At 39.9% G+C, this 23101-nt stretch overlaps 1 protein-coding gene across 5 annotated transcripts in view; it reads right to left on the bottom strand.

The window, feature by feature from the left end:
• Positions 1-3127: 3127 nt before the first annotated feature.
• The window catches only part of Naa16 (N-alpha-acetyltransferase 16, NatA auxiliary subunit), a 61814-nt gene continuing 41840 nt past the window's right edge, over positions 3128-23101 (bottom strand). For 4 of the 5 annotated variants that reach the window (XM_036199361.1, XM_036199362.1, XM_036199363.1 and 1 more), the window contains 8 exons: positions 21033-21161; positions 14571-14784; positions 12015-12208; positions 10452-10560; positions 9232-9330; positions 8754-8897; positions 4630-4727; positions 3128-3731 (listed from right to left, as the gene is read on the bottom strand). In XM_036199361.1, the coding sequence (XP_036055254.1) occupies positions 3549-3731; positions 4630-4727; positions 8754-8897; positions 9232-9330; positions 10452-10560; positions 12015-12208; positions 14571-14784; positions 21033-21161 (1170 nt within the window). In that variant the 3' untranslated portion in view covers positions 3128-3548. Of the gene's footprint in view, positions 3732-4629; positions 4728-8753; positions 8898-9231; positions 9331-10451; positions 10561-12014; positions 12209-14570; positions 14785-20342; positions 20485-21032; positions 21162-23101 lie in introns of those variants that run through there. The other variant, XR_004945909.1, reaches the window with a different exon arrangement.

Below are 23101 nucleotides of genomic sequence, written 5' to 3' on the forward strand. Positions count from 1 at the left end.
ATGGTAACACGACCTGAGCTCTGAAGTTGAGAAGCCCTACCTATCCAGACCTGCCATTCACACATAGCACACGTGGCCACTCCCTTGGAGATAATTTCACTGAGAATCTACAGCTTTTTGGGCATTATCTTGAGCATAGGAGACCTCAAAACCTGGCCCCACCGTGACACACTTCCTCCAACAAGGCCACATCTAATAATACCAATCCCTTTGAGATTATGGGGGCCAATTACATTCAAACTACTACAATGACCCTTTCTTTCAACAGGGCCCCATTTCAGCACTCTCGTCTTTCAAATGCATTGCCACATGATGGGAACCTCGGCTGAGCAAACTTATTTCCCAGTGCAAAATAGGCAGTGTCTCTCCAATGGTGCTAAGTTCCAATGACTGCAACCACTTTGTACTTGCACAACCAAACTGCACACTATTCTGCTTTGCTTTTTAACTCTCACTTTTCTTTATACATCTACCTAAAAGCAACAAGAAATAACCATGCCACAGCCTGAGTATTATGCTGTCTTGGAGTTTTCCTCTGATAAATTATTTAGTCTGTTATTACTTTTAATCCAGTCTCACTCAAATTTTCAAGCCACGGGCAAAATGCAGCCAGACTCTGCCAGAATACAACACAGGCCTCCAGCCCTGTTCCCAATAGTCACTGTTCCCCCTGAGCTATAATGAACTGAGCATCCACAATCTGTCTTGGTATTCTGGACTTTCAGACTGTCACCAGAACGGTCCACGAAGCTCTGCTTACAATGTTACAGCATTTCCCAACCCATGGGCCTATAAGCCACATGGTCAGATTTAAACACAGCATAGCTACTTCTCTGGTACCAGTTTTCTATGTAACCTTTGTATTGCTGAAAACAATACAATACAAATACAAATACAATACAAATACTCAACAGAAACAATTTAAAGATTCAAACCCACAGCCTAACATTTGATGATGTCTGTATATGAGTTACGCAGTTTGAAGCTATGACTGAAGTTCCAGATGACTGGAGATCTGTGATTTAAATCCAGCAGAACTGTTGAAAATCGGTATGTTCGGGGAGCCTGGCAGAACTAGAAGAGGCAAGCCAGGAGAGACAGACAGACAGACAGACAGACAGACACACACACACACACACAGATCAGCCAATATTCTTTCAAACTGGTTACTTGACTGGAGTTTCTGTGGCATATCTGGCTAATCATAATCTTGGCATAGCCCTGGAGACCCCAATGTCAAGCACCCCTTACCCTACCTACACACTGGCTCTGGCTGAGGACAGGTAGTTTCACCTCACCTACATGCACCCAGAACTCTCGGAAACACTGAATCACTCCAAGGAAATACTTTAAAATCTTAATTTTTTTTATTATGCGTGTGCATGTGTGTGTAGTTTGTGCACACGAGAACAAGTGCCCAACAGAGGCCAGAAGAGGATGTGGAACCCTTGGGGACTGCAGCTGCAGGCAGCTGTGAGCCATCTGACTGTTGCAAACCACTCAGTGTGGGTGCAAGGACCGAACTTGGGGCTCGGTGTGCTCCTGACCACTGAGCTACTCCTTCTGCACTACCCCTCCATAGTAATTTCCAGTGTCGCATCCTTCTGAAAGCGGCATCCTTCTGACAGTAAGATAAAAATCACATACTTGCCAGAACATTTCATGACAAATATCCATTAGTTTTGTTTGTTTTTAAGTCAGTCTCACTAGGTAGCCCAGAGCAGACTGGTCTCCAACACAGAGATCCACCTGCCTGTCTTACAATTGCTGGGACTAAAGGTGTGTGCCACCACGCCCAACCCTATTTCTTTTCTCTTCTTTCTTATTTCTTTTGTTGTTTTTCGAGACAGGGTTTCTCTCTGTAGCTTTGGAGCCTGTCCTGGACTAGCTCTGTAGACCAGGCTGGCCTCGAACTCACAGAGATCCACCTGCCTCTGCCTCCCGAGTGCTGGGATTACAGGAGTGCGCCACCACCGCCTGGCTCCAACCCTATTTCTAAATGTTTAAAACACTAAAAGGAATTCCAGTTGCTGTGTCACCAAAGCGCATCTGGGAGGTGATTACCAATAACCACATTTTCTATAAACTTAGAAAGATTGAGATAATTACATTTCTGTTTTCCCCCCAAAGTATTTTTCTAGTATGGACACATAATAATAACAGATATATACACGCAACTTTGTACAAATAATTTATTGCAGAATTGTCTAGGTTGACATTATTTTACAGTTAATTTTTCTCCTCTCAGCAACTATAAATCTAGAGATAAAGGAAACTCACTTTAATTATGACTGTCTAATAAAATCTCCATCTGAGTTTGTATCAGATAGTAGATTTACAGACATATTGACATAGCTGAGAAATAGTGATTCCATTATATGATATGGCAAAAAAGGTGCCCGCCCCCACCAAATACTGTTCAACAACACTATGATTTAACAGCTTAACTAATTATGGTTTAAATTCTCATCTGAGGGATCTAAGAATTCACCAAATAGTTAAAGAATGACTTTGAGGGTGATAGTGCTTTGCTGTTTTAATTTGTACTCTGCCCAATCATGCTCCCTTGAAGAAAATCTCAGGACAAGCTACTTGCTAACTCTCTAAGCAGTCAATCAAGAAAACGCAATTCCTCCACGATGGTCTATAAAACTAAAACAGGCACACAACAAATTTGATGGTCAGGTTACATGATTAAGAGGCAAACCAGTCTTCACATTCTGAATTGTCAACATAAAACTGGAGTTCCTTTATTCAACCGTAAGTATCGCTTCTATGACTATTACAAAAGAATATTAGAGTCTAATGATATGAATGAGGAGGAAATATATATCATTCAAGTTAAGGTAAAGAGGGAGCAATCGCATTAAATACCAAAATGGAAAATATAGCTATTTCTTGTGTGTGTGTGTGAGATTGGGTAAGATTTTATTTCATCTTTTTCATTTTACATACAAACCCCAGATCCCCCTCTCTTCCCTCCTCCCACCTCCCAGATATGGCTATTTCTTTCTTTCTTTTTTTCTTTTTTTTCCCCCAAGACAAGGTTTCTCTGTAGCTTTGGAGCCTGTCCTGGACTAGCTCTGTAGACCAGGGCTGGCCTCGAACTCACAGAGATCCGCCTGCCTCTGCCTCCCGAGTGCTGGGATTACAGGCGTGTGCCACCACCGCCCGGCAGCTTTTTCTTAACATACAGCTAACACTTGAAAAAAAAAATCAAATAAGCCAATAAAAGATCAAAACAGACTCTGAAACTAGATCAAAAGAAAATAGCAAGAGGGCTGTCTACACCTTAATCAGCAACTCAAGTATAATACAGAAGAAACAACACTCCTAATTCAGGAGTGTAAGACTGTATAAGTATAAACAAGCAATTGTAACAGATGTCTATGTAAATTGGAGGCCAGACACAGCATAAAACAAGCTTACACTATACTCCATTTAAAACTTCTATTATTTCATTTCATGCCAATATTAAAATGCACACTGGAAAAGAAACCCTGATGTGAGTTCAGCTTTGAATCTGTAGCAGCACTTTGCACAAGATTTCAAAGTTCACGCTGCAAGAGCTCGTGATCAGCTGTTTGGTTCAGGGCAGCTTCAGTCACAGCAGGCAGGAAGGCAGGTGTAAGTGGAAGCAGGTTATGGCAGGCCTTCCTGTACTCTTCATACTGGGAACTACAGTTCCCAAAGCTGCCATCCAGCAGTGCCTCAGCAACCTGTATCAGAGTCTAATGACACGAGGAGGAAATATCAATTATACAAAGACAAAACAGCAGCTTGCCAGGAATGATGTTCATCAACAGATACAACTTATTCCTTATCCCTGAGAAAGACTTCAGTCCCTTCTTCCTATCTACAGTGAGCAATCATTTCAAATAAAAAACATTAAACACCAGTGTTGAGCTGGTTGTTGTGGCACTCAGGAGGCCGAAGCAGGATTCCAACTCCAAGTCCTAAGAGAACTGCATATCGAGACCCTGTCTCAAAAGAGGGAAAAGAAAGGCGAGATGCCTCAGCAGATAAACATGCTTGCTACCAAGCCTGACAATGTAAGTTCAATCCTTAGGAAAGTAAAGAACCAAATCCCAAAAGTTGTCCTCTGACCTCCACGTTCTTGGCATGGCACTCTCCTTCCCAATAAACAAAAAAAACTATAAGAGGGGAAAACACTCTAAAAGCCTCAAAAAGATAATTCTAGTTTTTGTTTCATCAGGGCAGCTTAGCATCAAACTGAGTATGTAGCCAGGGCTAGCTTTGAACTTCTGATCTTCCTGTTTCCACCCTTTGAGTCATGGAACTACAGGCGCACACCTCATATCCATCCAGGAAGAGTGTCTTTTATTGGTGACAGCAGTTCAATTACTAAGTGCCTCTATATGAGCCAGGACAAAGGACTTCATGCTTCGTTATTTCAGTTAACTCCAACTCAACTATGCAACAGGTATCACTTGCACATCTATCTTTGCAACAAGATAAGAAACGTAACTTGCCTGAAGTCACACAGCTCATCATGGGTAGAGCTGAGAATTGCATCTAGGCTAAGTTCTGTAACCCACTCAGAACTATGTTATAGAGATGTATATTAGATATTGCAAGACCTAGAAATCGGCCTGGGAAGAGTCTTACCTTCACATTTTTGTCTTGTATAGTTTCATCTAACCTAGTGGCTATAGCAATTGCTTTCTCTTGCCTTGATGTGTCCAGAAAATACATCATTTTAGCACCTGAAATTCCAAGACATTTCAATGTGAGTAACTCTTAAGGCTTACGTTTCATTTAGTTTATACTGACCAATCAGATGTGGCTTAAAGTGCTTAATCAACTAGTGGTGGGCTAGAGCTGGCATCCACCAGCTCTGGGCAGCCAACTGTGACATTTGTTCCTAATTTCCTCCTATTTAGTAACATCCCAGTGAAGCATTGGGCTACATTGAGTGTATGAGTTACCACAGAAAAACTATCAGAGGAGCAGTTAAGAACACTTGCTGTTCTTACAGAAAACCCAGATTTAGTTTCCAGCACCCACATGGCAGCTCATAACCATCTGTAACTCCAGTTCCAGGCAATCTGACACCCTCTTCTGGCGTCCACAGGTACTGCACACATGTTGTGCACCAACATACATGCAGGTAAACCCCCAGACACATAAAATTTTAAAAATAAATTTTAAAAGAAAACACATTATCAAAGCTTTTCCTTCACAGACAATTATCAAACATTTACTGAAAGAAGGCTAATTTGTCAACTTCTGCACTTAGAAACAATGTAATTCAAAATATAAATGTACAGGGCTATCTATACAATCAATATTTCAGCCAAAACCACTTTTAAAAAGCATAGTGCCTTAAACTAAAGCATCTAAAGAAGAAATTACTGTCACAAAGAAATATGTTCAAAGAAAGGTATTTCCATACTTACAAATTTTTAAAAGGTATTTAAAATAAAACCCAGTTTCATGTGTCCTGAAAATGGTATGGTTGGTGTTCACGATCCTACTATATTCTTATTAGTGTACATTATTTGTTAGTAATTTGTTGAGAACCCTATACATATTAACTTACAGTTATAAAGTGGACTTCTGACTTTTTTCTTTTAAAGGAGCTTTTCTTTTTCTTTTGTTATGGGATATTTTGACTGTAATTGACACTCCCCAAACTGTCAATAAAGTTTACTTTGAATCAGAGGGTGGAGCTGGCTACCAGCTGACCAAAATTAGCCATAGAGGTTTTGGAGGACCGAGGACCTCTAGAATAGAGACACAGGAGTAGTAGGGTGGGACTCAGATCCTCTGCCCTTGTGGACTGAGGAAGGACAGAGGAGTCAGTGGTCACTTCTTTGACCACTCAGATTCCTACCCCGGTATCTAATTTTTATTAATAAAGAATGATTAGATAAATGCTTCATTCCTTTTAAAAGAAGATTTATTTATTTATTATGTATACAGTGTTCTGTCTTCATGTTTGCCTGCATGCCAGAAGAGGGCATCAGATATCATAACAGATGTAACTGCTGGGAATTGAATTCAGGACCTCTGGAAGAGCAATCAATGCTCTTAACCTCCGATCCATTTCTCTAGGCCCCATGTTTTATTTTTATATAGTAGATATTTTCCTTTCCTTAGAATCCCATTTAATATTTCAAAAACTATTTCTCACAATTATAAAGAAATTATTTCTACTACCCTGGTTTTCCAAAATTATTACTTTTACCTATTACTTTAAAAAATTATTATTTTTAAGTGTGTGTGGGTTTATGCATCTGAGTGCAGGTACCTGCAGAGGCCAGAGGTGTTGAATCCCTCTGGAGCTGGAGTTACAGGTAGTTGTAAACAACCTGATGAGGTACTGGGAATCTGACTCAGATTATCTGGAAAAGCAGTGTACGAATGCTCTTAACCACTGAGCCATCTCTCCATTCTCTGTCTTCTCTGTGTTCTTAAAGAGAAATTCTTCTCTGCTCTTTCTACCTACAAATGTAATTTTTTGAATGTAAGTATTTCTCCCATATGCATTACAATGGGGACATTTGCTTTAACAACAAAGCTTAGATTAAATTATCTACATAATTTTTATCTCCACTACAGGAAGGAAAGCACAGTTAATTCTGGTACATACTTCACTTTATCTCCAATTTTCTATCATCTTCCATCTAGTTTTCATTTAGGCTGCCCTTGACATTTTAGGAGTTGGTGTAAGCTGCCTTTCCAAAACAAAACAGGACACAGAGAGCAGTGTGTGTCCACACAGTGTCTCTACAAGACAGGGAACGAGAGAAGCACAAACGGCTCCCATGGCTGCTGGAGCAGACCCGAGTCTCTAGCACACCAGATGATGTAATAATGGGGTCCCCATAGAACGGTGCTGAGCCCAGAGCACTGCCTGCTCCCTGCCCTTTCTTTGTCCACGGACACACTGCCAGGACATGTTGTCCCTCATGTACACCCTCACAGGCCACGGTTTGCGTGCCACTCAGACTCACTCGATAATAATTCGATGTGTCCTTAGCTGACTGGATAATATATGGATACATGACAGTGAACTTTCACACTGAACTAGATCTGCACCCTGATGCTGGTCTCTGGAATCTGCGTCCCCCATAACTCATCATGACTCCGCTACCCTTACCCCCTCCCCAACCCACCAAAGCAATGCTCCAGAGGATACAAATACATTTCAAGACAGAAAATATATAACGCAAGGCTGGGGATGTAGCCCAATTGGTAGACTGCTTGCCTAACATGCATGAAAGGCCTGGGCTCAATCTCCAGCACTGCATAAAACCACATGTGGTGGACCATGGCTCTAATCTTAGCATGCAGGATGTGGAAGCAGTAAGAAGTTCCAGGTTATTCTTGCCTGTAAGAGGCCAACCAAAACAACATTAAACCCTCCACCAAAATAAATAAATAGGCATAATAGCAATAAAAAGAGAGAAAAATTACTCATAATCTTAGTATCCAAAGGCAACATTATAAAGTTTTGGTATAAACTTCCTTTCAGAGCTTTTCCTAGGCATATTTTTACATAATTGACATTTATTGTTTGCTTGCTCTGCTTATGTATATAGTTATTTATAATCAGATAACCAAGTAGGTGTAATCCCAGCATTTAGGTCAAAGCTGGTTCAAAGCCAGCCTGGGTTACATGAGACCTCATCTCAAAAAAATAAAAAATTAAAAAATAAAAAAGCTATTAATCACTGTTATTATAAATCATGTGAATAGAATTAACACTGCTTTAATGTTTAAATGACTACCTGGTATTCCAGTCTACCATTTACCACTGTTTCCCATATCACTGAACATACATCTATTTGTTCATTCTCTTTCCCTAAATTTTACATACACTTCATACACTTCAGTAGATATCTTTGTATTGAAAGCCCTTTCTTTGTTTGGGTTAATTTTGTTTGAGCCAGGGTTTGTGTATGTAGCCAACTAAGGCCAGCCTCAAACTTGTAATTCTCCTGCATCAGCATCTGGAGTCTTGGGATTACAGGTAAAAACTACTACCCTCCACCCAGTGGTAGTTGGATTAAGTTATTTACAAAAGTATGACTATGGAATCAAAAGGCATAGGTAATGTGCAACTTTAAAAAAAAAAATCATTTTCACTTCTATTTTATGTGTACTGCTTTGCCTATATGTATATCTGTGTACTACATGCATGCCTGTACAGAAGTCAGAAGAGAGCACTGGATCCCCTGGAACCGGAGTTAAGGATGGTTGTAAGACACCACGTGGTGTGACCCTTCCTAAAACAGACAAATTGTGTTCCTAAAGTGGCTGTGTGAATCAAATCCAGGAGTGCTGCTTACTATAGATTCAAGTATTCTTTTATTTATTTATTGGTTTGCTTGTCTGTTTATTATGTATACAGGAGAGGGTGCCAGATCTCATAACAAATGGTTGTGAGCCATCATGTGGGTGCTGGGAATAGAACTCAGGGCCTCTGGAAGAGCAGTACATGTACACCCAGAAGTTGGAAGAGAGCACTGGATCCCCTGGAACCAGAGTTATGGATGGTGGTGAGACACCATGTGGTGTGCTAGAAACTGAACCTGAGTCCTCTGCAAGAGCAGCAGAACTCTTAATCTCTGAGCCATCTCTCCAGCCCCTGAGTTCTCTCTTTCTTAACAAGAACAGTTTGGCCAGTTCAAAAACAAAACTAGTCCTGTGGTTTTTTTGTTTTGTTTTGTTTTTGTTTTTTCCCCTAGTAATTAATTAGGCCGAATACTTCTCCAAACACAAACCTGAAAGTAGATGCTGAAGAGAGGCAGCATTGTGCTTGAGAAAATCTTCATTAAAGCTGTGCAAGTCTTTGTTGACAAATATTTTCTTCATTTCTTGAGCTAGAACTTGGCTCACAATGTCTGGAAGATTACTATGATTAGATACTACAAAAACAAAAACATTTGGATTTGTTTTTCATCTGTCCTTTCAGGGGGAAAAAAATCAACTGAAAGATTTTTGTATTTAGTGTTGAGCTTAATACACACACACACACATAGTAAAATTACTCTATCACTCCTTTGAAACAAATAGTATATAGTCTAAAATGCACTAACTTAAATCTTATCATTTAATTACAGGTGTACTACCATTTGATATCAAGCAAACCTTTGGTTTGATTACATCTTTGCAGTCTCCTTCCTGTCCAGCTAAATGGAGGATGGCTTATATTTGTTTTTCATGGTTGCATGTACACGAACACTTCATCCTCATACTTACCAGATTTAGAAAATTTAATCAAGCATTCATGTAACCACGCATTATTACTGTCGATGGCAAAGGCTCGTTTAACAGACTGCAACATTAGCAGAAACTTCCCTGTGCCAGAAAAACAAAAAACCCAGCATAAGTAGTTACATGGTATCTTCTTCACTTTATTTTAGCTTCATTTATTAAATTCAACTGAAGAACTTAATTTTTAAAAAACATTTGCTAGAAAAATTCAAAGTTAATTTGCATTATCCAAGGCAATTTTGCTTTCCTAAGAAAATTTTAAAAATTGTTTCACATAGGCCAGGCAGTGGTGTCCCATGCCTTTAATCCCAGCACTTGGGAGGCAGAGACAGGTAGATGTGAAGAGAATTCTGTGAGTTCGAGGCCAGCCTGGCCTACAGAGAGAGTTCCTAGATAGCCAAGCCACACAGAGAAACCCTGTCTGGAAAAACCAAAAAGGAATAAAACTGTTTAACATAATGTCTTAGTTAGGTTTCCACTGCTGTGATAAAACACAGGACGAAAAGCAACTTGGGGAGGGAAGGGTTTATTTCATCTTAGAGCTGGGAGTCCATCATCCAGGAAAGTCAGGACAGGAACTCAAGACAGGAATCCTGAGGCAGGAGCTGATGCAGAGACCATGGAGGAACTCTACTTACTGGCTTGCTCCTTATGGCTTGCTCAGTGTGCTTTCTTATACTTCAAAGAACCACCAGCCCACGGGTGCCACTGCCCACAGGTGCCACTGCCCACAGTGAGTTGGATTCTCCCACAATAACCAAGAAATGCCTCACGGCCAATCCAGTAGGAGCATTTTCTCAAGTAAGGTTCCTTCTTCCCAAATATAATACTTCAGTTTGTACTGACATAAAACTAGCTAGCACATCTAAACAATTTGTATAATTGCTCCAACTATTTTCTTACTGGATTTTATTATAATATTTTAATATGCTGCCCAGCAAATTTTTGAGTAGGAAAATAAAAGGAAATTAAACCTTTTGTGGAAGGTTGACATAAAGCTCTAAAAAGCAAAAATGAATCTAACTGACAAAATTAAACTTCAAACAGTCAACATTATAAAGGTTAGAAGCTGAACTCAAGGTTAAGAATGTGTAATTTAGTGAAGAAATACATGCCTAGCCTGTGTGAGGGCTGGGCTTCAACCCCCTGCACCATGGAAAACAAAACAACAGACATACAAACTTCAATTCAAAACAATGTGTTACCTTTTCTAAAATAAATTTCAAATGCTAGCAGGTGGGTATAAATGTTATCAGCAGCAAGGGTCTTTAGAGGAGTGAGGAACTTGATGGCCTCTTCTAATGGATTGTCAACCTATTTTGAAGCAGAAAGGAAATTTTTTGTATTTAAAAAGCAAGTACACAGCCTTTAATCCTAGCACTTGGGAGGCAGAAGCAGGCAGATCTCTGAGTTCAAGGACAGCCTGATCTCTAGAGCAAGTTCCAGGACAGCCAGGGCTATACAGAGAAATGAACAAACAAACAAACAAAATTAAATAAATAAAAGGAAGGTACACATGCCAAATTCCTCTCAAGTTTTATATAAACACACACAGATTTATAATTTGTATACTTTCTTGTATAGCCAAATGAGCATGGAAACATTTAAAAATTATTACCTGTAAATAAATTCAAAGTACATGGTCAGGGGATGGAGAGATAGCTCAGATGTTATGAGCACTTACTGTTCTTCAAGAGGAGCCCGTTCCCAACACCATGTCAGGAAGCTCACAACCACCTGCACCTCCAGCTCCAGGAGATCCACTGCCCTCTACTGGCCTCTGCAAGCCACCCCCGACCATACATACTTATACACATAAATAAAATGAAAATATACTGCTGCTACAACAAATTCCAAAAACTGGGTGTCTTTTTAAAAACTCCTTTCAGTCTGTAGATTGTAAGTCCTACACCGTCTGCTCACCAGGCTTAAAATCAAGGAGTCAGAAGGACCACATCCCCTTCCATGGGCTCTGGGAAGACTCCACTTCCAAGCCTTTTCTACTTCCTACGGCGGGCGGGCGGCCCTCATTCTGTGGCTACGGCCCTCTTCCATCTTGAATGCCAGCAACACATCACCCTACCCCTTTCTGCTTTTCTCCATTTGTGACAGGCCTTGTCTAACCGTGCTGGGCCACGGGGACATTTCAGGCTAATCTCAATCTCTCTCTTTCTATTGAAAGTAGATTTTTTTTTCCCTCTCACAGAATATATTTCCTCCCCACCTCCCCTCCAATCTAGATCCATCCCCTTTCTGTCTCTCATCAGAAAACAAACAAGCTTCTAAGGGATAACAAAAATATAAAATATAGTAAGATAAAACAAAAACTAACACACTGAAATTGGAGGGAAAAAGAAAGAAAGAAAGAAAAGAGCCCAAGAGAAGGCACAAAACACTGACCCATTCATTCACACACTCAGCAAGCCATAATATATACGCAAAGGACCTGCTTCGACGGCTGGAGTCTCCAGTAATCTCTCAACTTCAGCTAGTTACATCCTTAATTTCCCTTTGCCATTATGCACATCCACAGGTTCTGAGAGTCAGAACACACCTTTACAGGATGATATTCTGGTCTATAATATTTCTATATATAATTTGCCATTAGCTAAAATTTGCATATTGCCATTCAAACAGTAACCAGTGGTTCTCATAATGACTTGAAATATTACAAGTGGCTTCTTACTTAAATATTTAAACAAATAATGGCCAGAACAGAATCAAATAGCATGAATTACCATAAAACAGTAACTGTAAACTCAACTCACCCTTTCTAGTTTTTCAGGTGTAAGTTCTTCCTTATGACCACTGGCGGCTTCATCATCTTCTTCTCGTTTTTTCTTCTGGCTTTTCTGCTGACGTTCCCTTTCTGTGTGCTTTCTCTCTTCTTCTAACTTAGCCTTTTTTTGGGCTCTTCTTTGCTTGCTAAGCATTTTCTTCAGTTCTTTGGCTGACAGGATTTCTATAAAGATTCAAATGTGTAAAACGTGCCACCGTCATTTTCCATGTTTCGTCTTTTCTAAAATATATACTATTAATACATTTTTCTTTTGGGGAGGGGGTAGGGTAACTATGTAAAAGGTTTTAGAAAGTATATTCCATGTGACTAGCCAAACATGGCACACAAAAGGCAGCCATTAAATGCTGGTTGCATTAATAACTAAAACGAATTCCAACTCAGCCCTGCCTCTGTGATAATTCTGCCTCTGTCAACTTGACAAAATCTAGAGTCACCTGGGAAGAGTCTCACCAAGGGACTATCTAGATGAGGTTGGCCTGTGGGCATATCTGTGGGAAACTGTCTTGGCTACATTAACTGATGTGGGAAGAGCAGTGCCACTTCCTGGTTTGGGTCCCGCACTATGTTACAAAGCAGAAAGAGCTGAGCAATGTGCATGAATACATTCTCTCTGCTCCTGACTGTGGCTCTGGCCATCTGCTCCAAGTTCCTGCAGCCTTGACTCCCCTGCTATGATGAACCCTGACCTGGAGTTGTCAGACAAAATGAACCCTTTCTCCATAAGCTGCTTTTCCCAGGACAGTTTATCACAACACGATACACAGTCTCCCATACAATAAATAACAAGAAAATCACTTTATCCTCCTTAGTTTCAAGTTGCAGAACAAGTACCAACTGTTTCAAGGATGAGAGGATGTATGGAACAAAACCTATACTTCCTAGCTACTCCATACTGGGCCTCTATTCTGACAATGGCAGTCAGTCCAGTGACTGAAATGTAAGAGGTATTCTCACTTTCAGGAAAGCAAATACCACAAGCTGTAAAAATATTTTTCCTGAGGTACTCAAAGCTTCTCTCTCTCTCTCTCTCTCTCTCTCTCTCTCTCTCTCTCTCTCTCTCTCTCTCTTTTTGGTTTTTCGAGACAAGGTTTCTCTGCATAGTTTTGGTGCCTGTCCATCTCGCTCTGTAGACCAGGCTGGCCTCGAACTCACAGAGATCTGCTTGGCTCTGCCTCCTGAGTGCTGGGATTAAAGGTGTGCGCCACTACCGCCTGGCCACTCAAAGCTTTCTAACTTTTAATTAAAAAACATTTATTATTGGGGAGGGGGAGGTAACATGCCTTTACTCCCAGCACTCAAGAGACAGAGGCAGGTGGATCTCTGTGAATTTGAGGCCAGCCTGGTCTACAGAGTGAGTTCCAGGATAGCTAGGGCAACACAGAGAAACAAAACAAAACAAAAACATTTTTAATATATGATTGTGGCAGGGGAGGTAGAGAGGTTAAGACTGGAAGGGGGTGCATGTCCTAGCGCAGGTATGAAGGTCAGAGGTTAGCCTTATAGAATCAGTTCTCTCCTTCCACCTTTACATGGGTTCCAGGGATTAAACTCAGATCATGAGGTTTGTGTGGTGAAAATTTTATCTCCTGAGCCATTGTACTGGCCTCAAAAGCTTTTCTTCAATTACCATTTAAAGGAAGAAAATAGCCCATAGACATTCATTTATGTTCTTTCTTTTTCCTTTTTGGTTTTTTTGTTTGTTTGTTTGTTTTTGGTTTTTTGTTTTGTTTTGGTTTTTCGAGATAGGGTTTCTCTGTGTAACTTTGTGCCTTTCCTGGAACTCGCTTTGGAGACCAGGCTGGCCTCAAACTCACAGATCCACCTGCCTGACTCCTGAGTGCTGGGATTAAAGGCATGTGCCACCACTAGCTAGAGAGATGGCTCAGCCGTTAAAGGCTAGGCTCACAACCAAAAATATGTTCTTTCTTAACTGATGTTACTGAAAACAAAACCGAGAAAGACTGCTGGATGCTGTAGTATATACCTGTAGCTCCACTGAGGAGACTGAGGCAGAAACATCAAGAATTTGAGGGCAGCTAGGCAGTGAGAGTGAGGGGTAGCAGAAGGCATACAAGTCATCTCACTGGCTGACCGAGATGTATCTGTTATAGAACACCAGCCCCTGACTTTATTTGGTCTCCCTTTTTCCTAATGTGTCAATGAACCAATACTGTCTTCACTTCCATTCGATCACATACTCTTTTACTGTTATTTTAGTTGTACAAACATGGGGTGAGTCAAGACAATTTGATATAGTATATAGTGTATAACTGAGTTAACCATTTTTTTTTTTCTAGACAAGGTTTCTCTATGTAGCCCTAGCTGTCCTGAAATTCGCTCTATAGACCAGGCTAGCTTCAGACTTAAAGATCTGCCTGCCTCTGCCTCCTGAGAGCTAGGATTAAAGGTGTGCACCACCACCATCCAGCTAACATTTTTATCTCCTTAGTCATTTGACACATTTTCCTATGCAGTATGTGGTAATATTTTGAAATTTAGTATTCTTTTTAAATCTTTTCATTACCTGAATTTACGTCTTGTTGCTTGCTTTCACTGGTTAAAGGGTTATCATGTAATCTCAAATATATTTCAATTGCTGATCTAGCAGCCTTGAAATAAAAGGTGTGTCTTCTGAGAGTATCTTCTAATCTCAAGAGGTCAACATAAGCACGGAGGGTCATCTTTCTCATGCAGTAGGTATGGAAGTCAAATTGATCATCGGTTATCTCAAAAAAATGCTTAAAAACAAAACCACAAGATTATCCCTTACATTTATATCAATAATAATTTTATTTTAAAAGAAAATTACAAAAAGCCCCAAAACAATACAGTCACAGTTGTACTTGGTTGCCCTTTCCAATGTCAACAATACAAAAGGCATCAAGTTCTCTGCATTCAACTTAAAATGTCTTTTTTACGGCTGTGATATTCTGAACACACCTGAGCTCAACTTAAAGGGGTCTTCTATAACCTACCCTATTTCCTCATCTCCTATTCTTTGATGCTACTCTATGCTGATAAGGCAAGTATCAGGTCATCTTTTAAACCTGGAGATTAGTACATGTCAATGTAGTTGTCCTCTGTAGTACACCATAAAAACCAACAAGGCAGTGCTAAACAACTTTGAAACTGACGTCACACAGGCTCACACTAAATGTTTCCAAATCTGACAAGCCTTGCTGTCCGTAGCATGCTTCCCACTGCAGTCTAGCACAGCACAGAACCCACCCACGTGAGGTAAAGAGCTTATTAATAGGGTATGTGAGTAAGTCTTTTATTTCTTAGTGCCTTAGTGATTTCATCTAAACTAGGAATACATCTACATAGCCAGATTCTTAATGCGATTGTTCAAGCAACACATTTTAAAGTTTATTCTTCTTAGAAAAGTACTACACAAAGACAACATGACTTTTCCCTAGTGAAGAAGCTCCCATTAACATACCCACATTCCATACATTTTTAAAATCTTAAGTCATAAGGTCTTCCTAACAAGCAAGCTCAATGCTTTCATCTAATTTCCAAAGGACTTAGATCCCCACCCCCAAAAAGTTATGTACTAGTTCCTTTCATGAAAACAATACAATTCACCTTTGATCTACATAAAACAATTTTATAATTTAATTTTCTCCATGACATATATTTATACCTCTGCTTCCCCATTCCACTTTGGTTTCTCCGAACTCATACACAAAAAAATAAAGTACTCCATATTCCCTCAGGGAAAAGAGTTCTCAGGGTGGTCTAGCAACTCACTGTGCAGAGGATGCATTAGCAACTGTCCCTGACCACTTGATAGTTTTAGTCATCTTAGTAATTAGAAACATGTTATATATCCAGAATCACACTAAATACCCAAGAGTTTAAGAGAGGAATTTCAAGAATAAAAGTATAACATGGAGACAAGAAACAGAAAAAATAAACATTTCATATTAGTTCATAGTTATTAGAAAATCATGTTTTAATGACATTTGAAAATTGAATTTTTCCAATGAGATAAATTAGTAACAACATTAATTTGATTTATTTTTAAAAATAAAAGGCTAACATATTTTATAAAGTTGCCAGTGCTTTTCCTTAATGTAAAACAAGCTTACATAAGAGTAATACATTAAAATTCAACACGGCTGGCTAAAGGAAATAGAAAGCTAAGTCATAGAACACACAATAAGATGAAAACACATAAAAAGGAGATGACAAGCTTCAAAAGGTATTCCTAGAAATATCAGTAGACACGGATTTTAAGTCACATTTCACAAGTCATCTGGAACCACAAAAACTTAATCCACCTCCATCAGTAACAGCCCACAGGCTGCCTCTCTCCAGTTGATGTCTTCTATAAACTGGGTGACCAGCTTAGCCCAGTTTACCAGAAGTCGTCTGTTTTTCCAGTGAACACACTGCATATTGGAACCACTCAACCAAAGTCAAACCTAGTGTTCACTTACTCCATATAGCTCTTGGTAGTTTAAAAAAAAAAGGCTGGATGAAATCAGAAAAAGCAGGGCATTGCAGAATACTACACAAGCAACTAAACAAATATCCTTAAACCCTTTCTCTCCTGCCTAGCAGATACTGCTGGTAGATGGTCAACAAAATTAAGCTTGACCATGAACTCTCTCAACAAAACAAAAACAAACAAAACTTGGGCTTGAATTAAGACTAGCTGGCAAAGAATTAAGAAAACCCATCAGAGCTTTACCGTATGACTTTCTTCTGGAATTCCATGAGGCCCTCTCTTCTGGCCACTTTCCTGTTTGTCAAGTCTCTGAATCCTAAGAACTTATCATACACAGAGGAGGAAAAAAGCCTACTCTTGAAAATGGTGACTAGATCAACTTTTCCTCTCTAAAGGCTCTGTCATAAAGCATGTGACAACTAAGAAAGGATGCAACAGGTTTCAATAATCCTAGATTATATATAGTTAGAAATGCAGTGTGTATTACCCTGACCCAAATATAAACCAGCACACTAAAAAGAAATCCAGGTCAGTATTTTAAAAAAGATAAATAATTTAGAATATTGTTATGAATACAAGCTTATAGTTAGTACTTTGAAGACAGCTGTTTTGTTTAATAAAACTTAAGCATCAGATTGGACTAGGCCACATGACCTTTAATGATAATCTTAAAATCCACTTAGAGGGCCAAAATGGAGACAGAAAAGGTACTGTGGACATTCCAGAATGCTACAATTTCAAATCTTATTTCTAAGAAACCACAGCAGAACATGAATGCTGAAACTGCTGTCAATGAAAGTTCTTGACTGAAATCTTAAAAGCAGGAAGACTTGCTCCTTAAATTTGTTTCTTAGCTTTATTTCTATTTAAAAAATAAAATGCAAAATTTTATTTGTGATAGGTATTTATTTCCTTATTAAAATATAAGCAGCCAGGCATAAAGTAACTTGTGTTAAGTAGTTAATAAGTCATCTCTGAAAGCTGGATGTGGTGGTGCACGCCTTTAACCTCAGCATTCAAGTGGCAGAAGTTGTCGGATTTCTACGAGTTTGAGGCAAACCTGGTCCACAAAGAGATCCAGGAAAGTCAGGATATTGCATAGTGAGACCCTGTCTCAAAAAAAATCTTTGAATTTTGTATTTTTTGTGTGCACATCTGTGTATGTGGGCATTCTTGTAGGTGCAGGAGAATATGGCGCGTGCGTGCGTGTAGGTCAGAGAACAACCTGAGATGTCCGTTCTCAGGTGCCTTTGACTTTTGTTTGACACAGGGTTTCCCACTGGCCAGAAATTTGCCATGTTGACCAGGTACCTGGCCCAGTAGCTTCCAAGGATCCATCTGTCTCTGCATCCTATGTCACTGCTGGGATTACAGAAGTACACCATTCTACCTTGCTTTTTACATGGGTTCTGAGGATCCAAACTCAGGTGGGTCCTCAAGCTTGCCAGGCAAGTGCTTTTACTGAACAGGCCGCCTCCCCAGGACAAACTCTGTGTGAGTATCCTGGGTGGGCTCAGGTAGAGACCAGCGGTTGAAGCAGGAGGTCTTCCTCAACTGCTTTTTTTTCTTTTTGAGACAAGGTCTCTTACTGAACCTGGAGCTCACTCTTTCGGCTAGACTGCTTAGCTAGACTCCAGTGGTCTGTCTGTCTCATCCCCTCAGATGTATGCTTCTATGCTTGTTTGTGGTTTGTTTTTTTATTGTTGTTGTTGTTGTTTTGTTTTTAAATCAGTGCTGGAGATTTGAGCTCAGAATCTCATGTGTGCACAAGTTCTTTAACCACTAAGCTGTCTCCCCAGTTCCTAAGCCTGAAGTTTATACTCAAATCTTTCCAATAACATTAAGCATTTTCTTTGGATTTATTAATTTTGTTAGAAATTAGTCATTATTTAATGTATTTATACTAAACACATTTCTACATATGTGTAAAATATGCATATTATTCATGAGTTAAGCTTTTATTTCTAGTATAAATATGTCATTGTAAGTGGCATGAGAAGTAGCTCTCTTCTTATTTTTCAGATTTTTCATAGAGTTAAATGCCAATAGCAAACACTGATCAAAGATTTTTTAATAAATATAATTAGGCCATATGACCAGAGAGTGGTGATTTCTTTTTCTTTTCTTTTCTTTTCTTTTTTTCTTTTGTTTTTTCGGTTTTTCGAGACAGGGTTTCTCTGTGTAGTTTTGGTGCCTGTCCTGGATCTCGCGCTGTAGACCAAGCTGGCCTCGAACTCACAGAGACTCGCCTGGCTCTGCCTCCTGAGTGCTAGGATTAAAGGCGTGCACCACAGCAGCCCAGTGAGAGTGATAATTTCCACATTTTAATCTCTGGTAGTCAATGCAACCCTTTCCTTCAAAGATTTTTTTTTCCCAATTAAATCATTTCTGAACTAGAAGTAGTTTACCTGCTACTAAGAATTTCATTCACACTACTCAGCCAAAGTCACTATAAACTTAATGATACACACTAACGAAAGATTTACTTATCACAGTCTGGCAATTTAGAAAACACTGCAAAGCAGGCATCAACATTCAGAAGAATGGGACCTGAGCCCGCGAGGTTCCAACTGTAACAATCCTACGAACATTCGAATTAAACTTCAACACGGAAATGAGTAGGTTTCTACCTGCATCCTTGCTGAAAGTACTAATGTGCAAATGCTTTAAAAAGAGTTTTACCTCTCATGACAACAGAGTACATGGAATGTCTTTCCTTAACCAGCAGGATGCCTTTAAGTGGCAGACACTAGTGAACACCAAGATAAGCTACTGACATCCAGTACTTTTTTCTGTGAGCTTTTGTTCTTTATTTCTGTGTAAGGTTTGTGTTCACATGTGTATGGGATGGCATATGTGTACTATGACACATACATGGAGGTCAGAGGGAAAACTTGGGTATTAGTTCTCACCTTCCACTTCATTTTGTTTGCTGGTTCTTTTCCATTTATTTATTTAATATGTATGAGTGTTTTGCCTGCATGTATGTTTGTACACCATGTGCATATGTGTTGTCCATGAAGATCAGAAGATGTTATCAGATATCCTGGAACTGGAGTTAAGGGTGGTTATAAACCACCATGTGGGTGCTGGGAATCAAACCTCCCATCCTCTGCAAGAGCAAGTGCTCCTAACTGCTGAACCATCTCTCTAGCCCATCACCTTGTTTTATAAGGGTTTCCCTTGCAGTTTGTGTACTCCAATCTAGCTAGTCCCCAAGTTCCAGGGGATTTTCCTGCCTCTCCCTCATCTCTACCTCCTGACTCACCATAGGAGTCTCGGGATTACAGACACACACCACCATGTCCAGGCTGTTTTGGATTCCAGGGATCTGAAGCCAAGTTACTAGGCTCGTACAAAAGCACATGTATTCACCAACCTATCTCCTATCCCTTTTTTGTTGTGACAGGGTCTCATTATGTCACCTAGGTTGACCTTCAATATCACTTGCAATTCAGGCTAGCCTCAAACTTGTGATCCTGAGTTCTGGGGTTTCAGGCCTGCACCTCCGGTCCCAACTCTGCTCTACAATTTCACCACAGAAATACAAGCCTGATTTAAACTACAATGTTTGGATATTTAACATATAATCCAAGAGGGTTAGAATTCTCAAAGAGAAAATGAGAAGTCTTTCCCCTAGAAATACAACTTTCAAGGACTGAGGAAACAAAAACCAAACAAAGCAAACTTCGGTGATTTCTACAGAGGTTCTGGTATAACCCTAGTTCCAGGTCCCATCAAAAGCCACCCCCTAAGACAGAGCTCTCCTTGGGGTAACCTCACAAGTTTCGCATGGGAAGAAGGCCAAAGTGACTGCCATGGTGCAGACATCAGGCTCACCTGACTACGACGCCTGTGGTTTTAGACTGCGTCAGCAGGGGAAGAGTGGTGCCGAGTGCCCCACAACTGAGGGCTGCTGAGGACTGCCTCAGGGGTGCATTTGCGGCTCCTTTCCTCCTGTGGTCCATGTAGAAGAAGAGTGCTTCAGAGATGACAAAGAACAGGAAAACAAAAATTCACACAAAGGAAAAGAAAAGTGCCCTCGCTGAGGCACATCACACACATAATTCTAAATGCAAGTAATGAACTAAGCCTGCAAATTGGCCAGCTGATGCACAGGGTATCAAATGTGAGAACAAACATCCTGGGAAGACCAACTGGAGAGAGGCTGACTGTGGACCAGATCCTGATGTTAAAGGGGGAAAATGTTGCCACCAGCTGTGTGTCGTCCTAGGCTGCTAATGAAAATTAAATGGCCAGATGAGGGAAGAGAAATTGTGAATGTATATCAATTATACCACACACTGTTTTTACTAAATTGTTTTCGTTTACTCTTCAGAAAAAATACATAAACATGTCAAGTATCAAAAAAGTAATCATTCATTGCACATTGCTCACAATACTAAATACAAAGAATTGTTTTCAAATGAAGCTGTCAAAGTTAGAAGAGGCAGATGATCCAGTGTAGATATGTACCTGCTTTTCTTGTCACTTACAGAAGAAACTAGAATCCACATCCTAACAACTCACCCTTTCCACTTCATGGCATTTTTTCAAGGCATCCCCGTATCTCCCAAGGCGCTGATAGGCCAAAATGCATTCTGTCTCAAACCACATACACTGCATTTCATTTAGATTTTCCACAGCAGATGCTCCTTCCTGAAATGGAAACTTGCATAAATATAAGGCAGCAAGCAATAAAACAGATCCCCCAGTTCACATTGTTTTAAAAGTACAATTAAAAGCCTCAGGTTCAAACAGCAATAGGAAAAAGTCACCTTTCCAACTATTCCCACCAGTATTATGATGAGAATAATTAGCAATCAGCAAATACATTAAGGCGTGTGATGTTTTAAATTATTTTATTAATTGATGTTGTATGTTTGTGTATGTATATGCACAGATGGAACAGCACATTTTGAGGGCAGGGGACAACTTGTGGGAGCCAAAGCTTTCCTTCACTTTCTGAGTCTTAAGATCTAATGTAGGTCCTAGCAGCAGGCACTTTCGCCACCGAGCCTTCTCCACAGCCCTCCTTAGTGCTTTAAACTACAAGGTTTAACTTAAGTCAGCGCCTGTCGGGCGGTGGTGGCACACACCTTTAATCCCAGCACTCGGGAGGCAGAGCCAGGCGGATCTCTGTGAGTTCAAGGCCAGCCTGGTCTATACAGAGTGAGCTCCAGGACAGGCTCCAAAACTACACAGAGAAACCCTCTCTCAAAAATACCAACCAACCAACCAACCAACCAAAATACACAACAGTCCTGTGAATATTGCCTATCTTCTTTTCACTTTCTTTTTCTTTCTACTAGTTAACATTTCCTTGCTGATTCAAGGTCACTGTTATAAAGATCCAGTACTGTTGTGGTACTTCTCACGTTTTCAGTTTCTCAATCTCCCTCCGGCAGGTTAGGCTATACACCGTCACTTTCTATGTTCACACATCTGAGCTTTTAAGAACATCTGCTGTTTCCTAACAAGTCTTTCCCTTCACTGGCTCTCTGTGTCACGTGCTATGAAAACCAAGTAACACTGAACACAGTGGCGCATGCCTATAATCCCAGCACCTGGGAGACTGAGGCAGATTTGAGTTCAAAACCAGCCTGAAGTACATAGCCAGACATTGAAGAAAGAGAAAGGGAGAGAAAGGGGAGGGGGGAGGGGCGGAGGGAGGGAGGGAGGGAGGGAGGGAGGGAGGGAGGGAAGGAAGGAAGGAAGGAAGGAAGGAAAGGAAGGAAGGAAGGAAGGAAAGAAAAAGATCCCTGGATTTGTTACAAGTATTTGTTAGTTCGCACTTAAAGATAAGAGGAATGTGTAAGATATTAGCTCCAATGTAAGGCACTGGATATTTGTCATCCATTGAAACAGATTTATTTTAAACAATTTTATGTGATTTCAGAAAAGATGGGAAAGGCGTATTTATAAAAATATTTTCAGTGTTTGATCATTTTTAAGACCACTTTCTACTATCATTTCAATTCTTGGAATTTATTAAGTCTAAAAATTCCCAAGCTCAGGAGGTGAAGGCAAGAAGATGTCAAGTGTAAAAGGCTAGTGTGAGCTTACACAGAAAGAGCCTATCTCAAAAAGAAAAGTCTAAAAAGAATCTCCAGATTTAAAAAAAAAAAAAAGACTTACCTTATTTCTCCTTTATAGTTATGTATATTTTCCATTTTCTGATGACCGTGTCTTCACAAAAACTATATGTTACTTTATCTCAAAAATCTCACCATAAAGAACTACTAAACAAAGATTTGTAACCCTTTATAATTCCTTTTTTTTTTTTTTTTTGGTTTTTCCAGACAGAGTTTCTCTGTCCTGAAACTCAGTCTATAGACCAGGTTGGCCTCGAACTCACAGAGATCCTCCTGCCTCTACCTCTTGAGTACTGGGATTAAAGGCATGTGCCACTGCCACCCAGCAGCCCTCTATAATTCAAAGCTGTAAACAATCTGTAAATGTGAGCATTTCACTCATTCACTTTATTCTCCTGGGCCCTTTGAAGAGACATACTAATTATCTATGTTTAAATCACTGGACTAACACTTAACTTAAATCTTACAGACTCATTTTCGACGGTACTTCTAGCCCTACCTTTA

The sequence above is a fragment of the Onychomys torridus genome, chromosome 9 (genome assembly GCF_903995425.1).
Source record: "Onychomys torridus chromosome 9, mOncTor1.1, whole genome shotgun sequence".
NCBI lineage: Eukaryota > Metazoa > Chordata > Mammalia > Rodentia > Cricetidae > Onychomys > Onychomys torridus.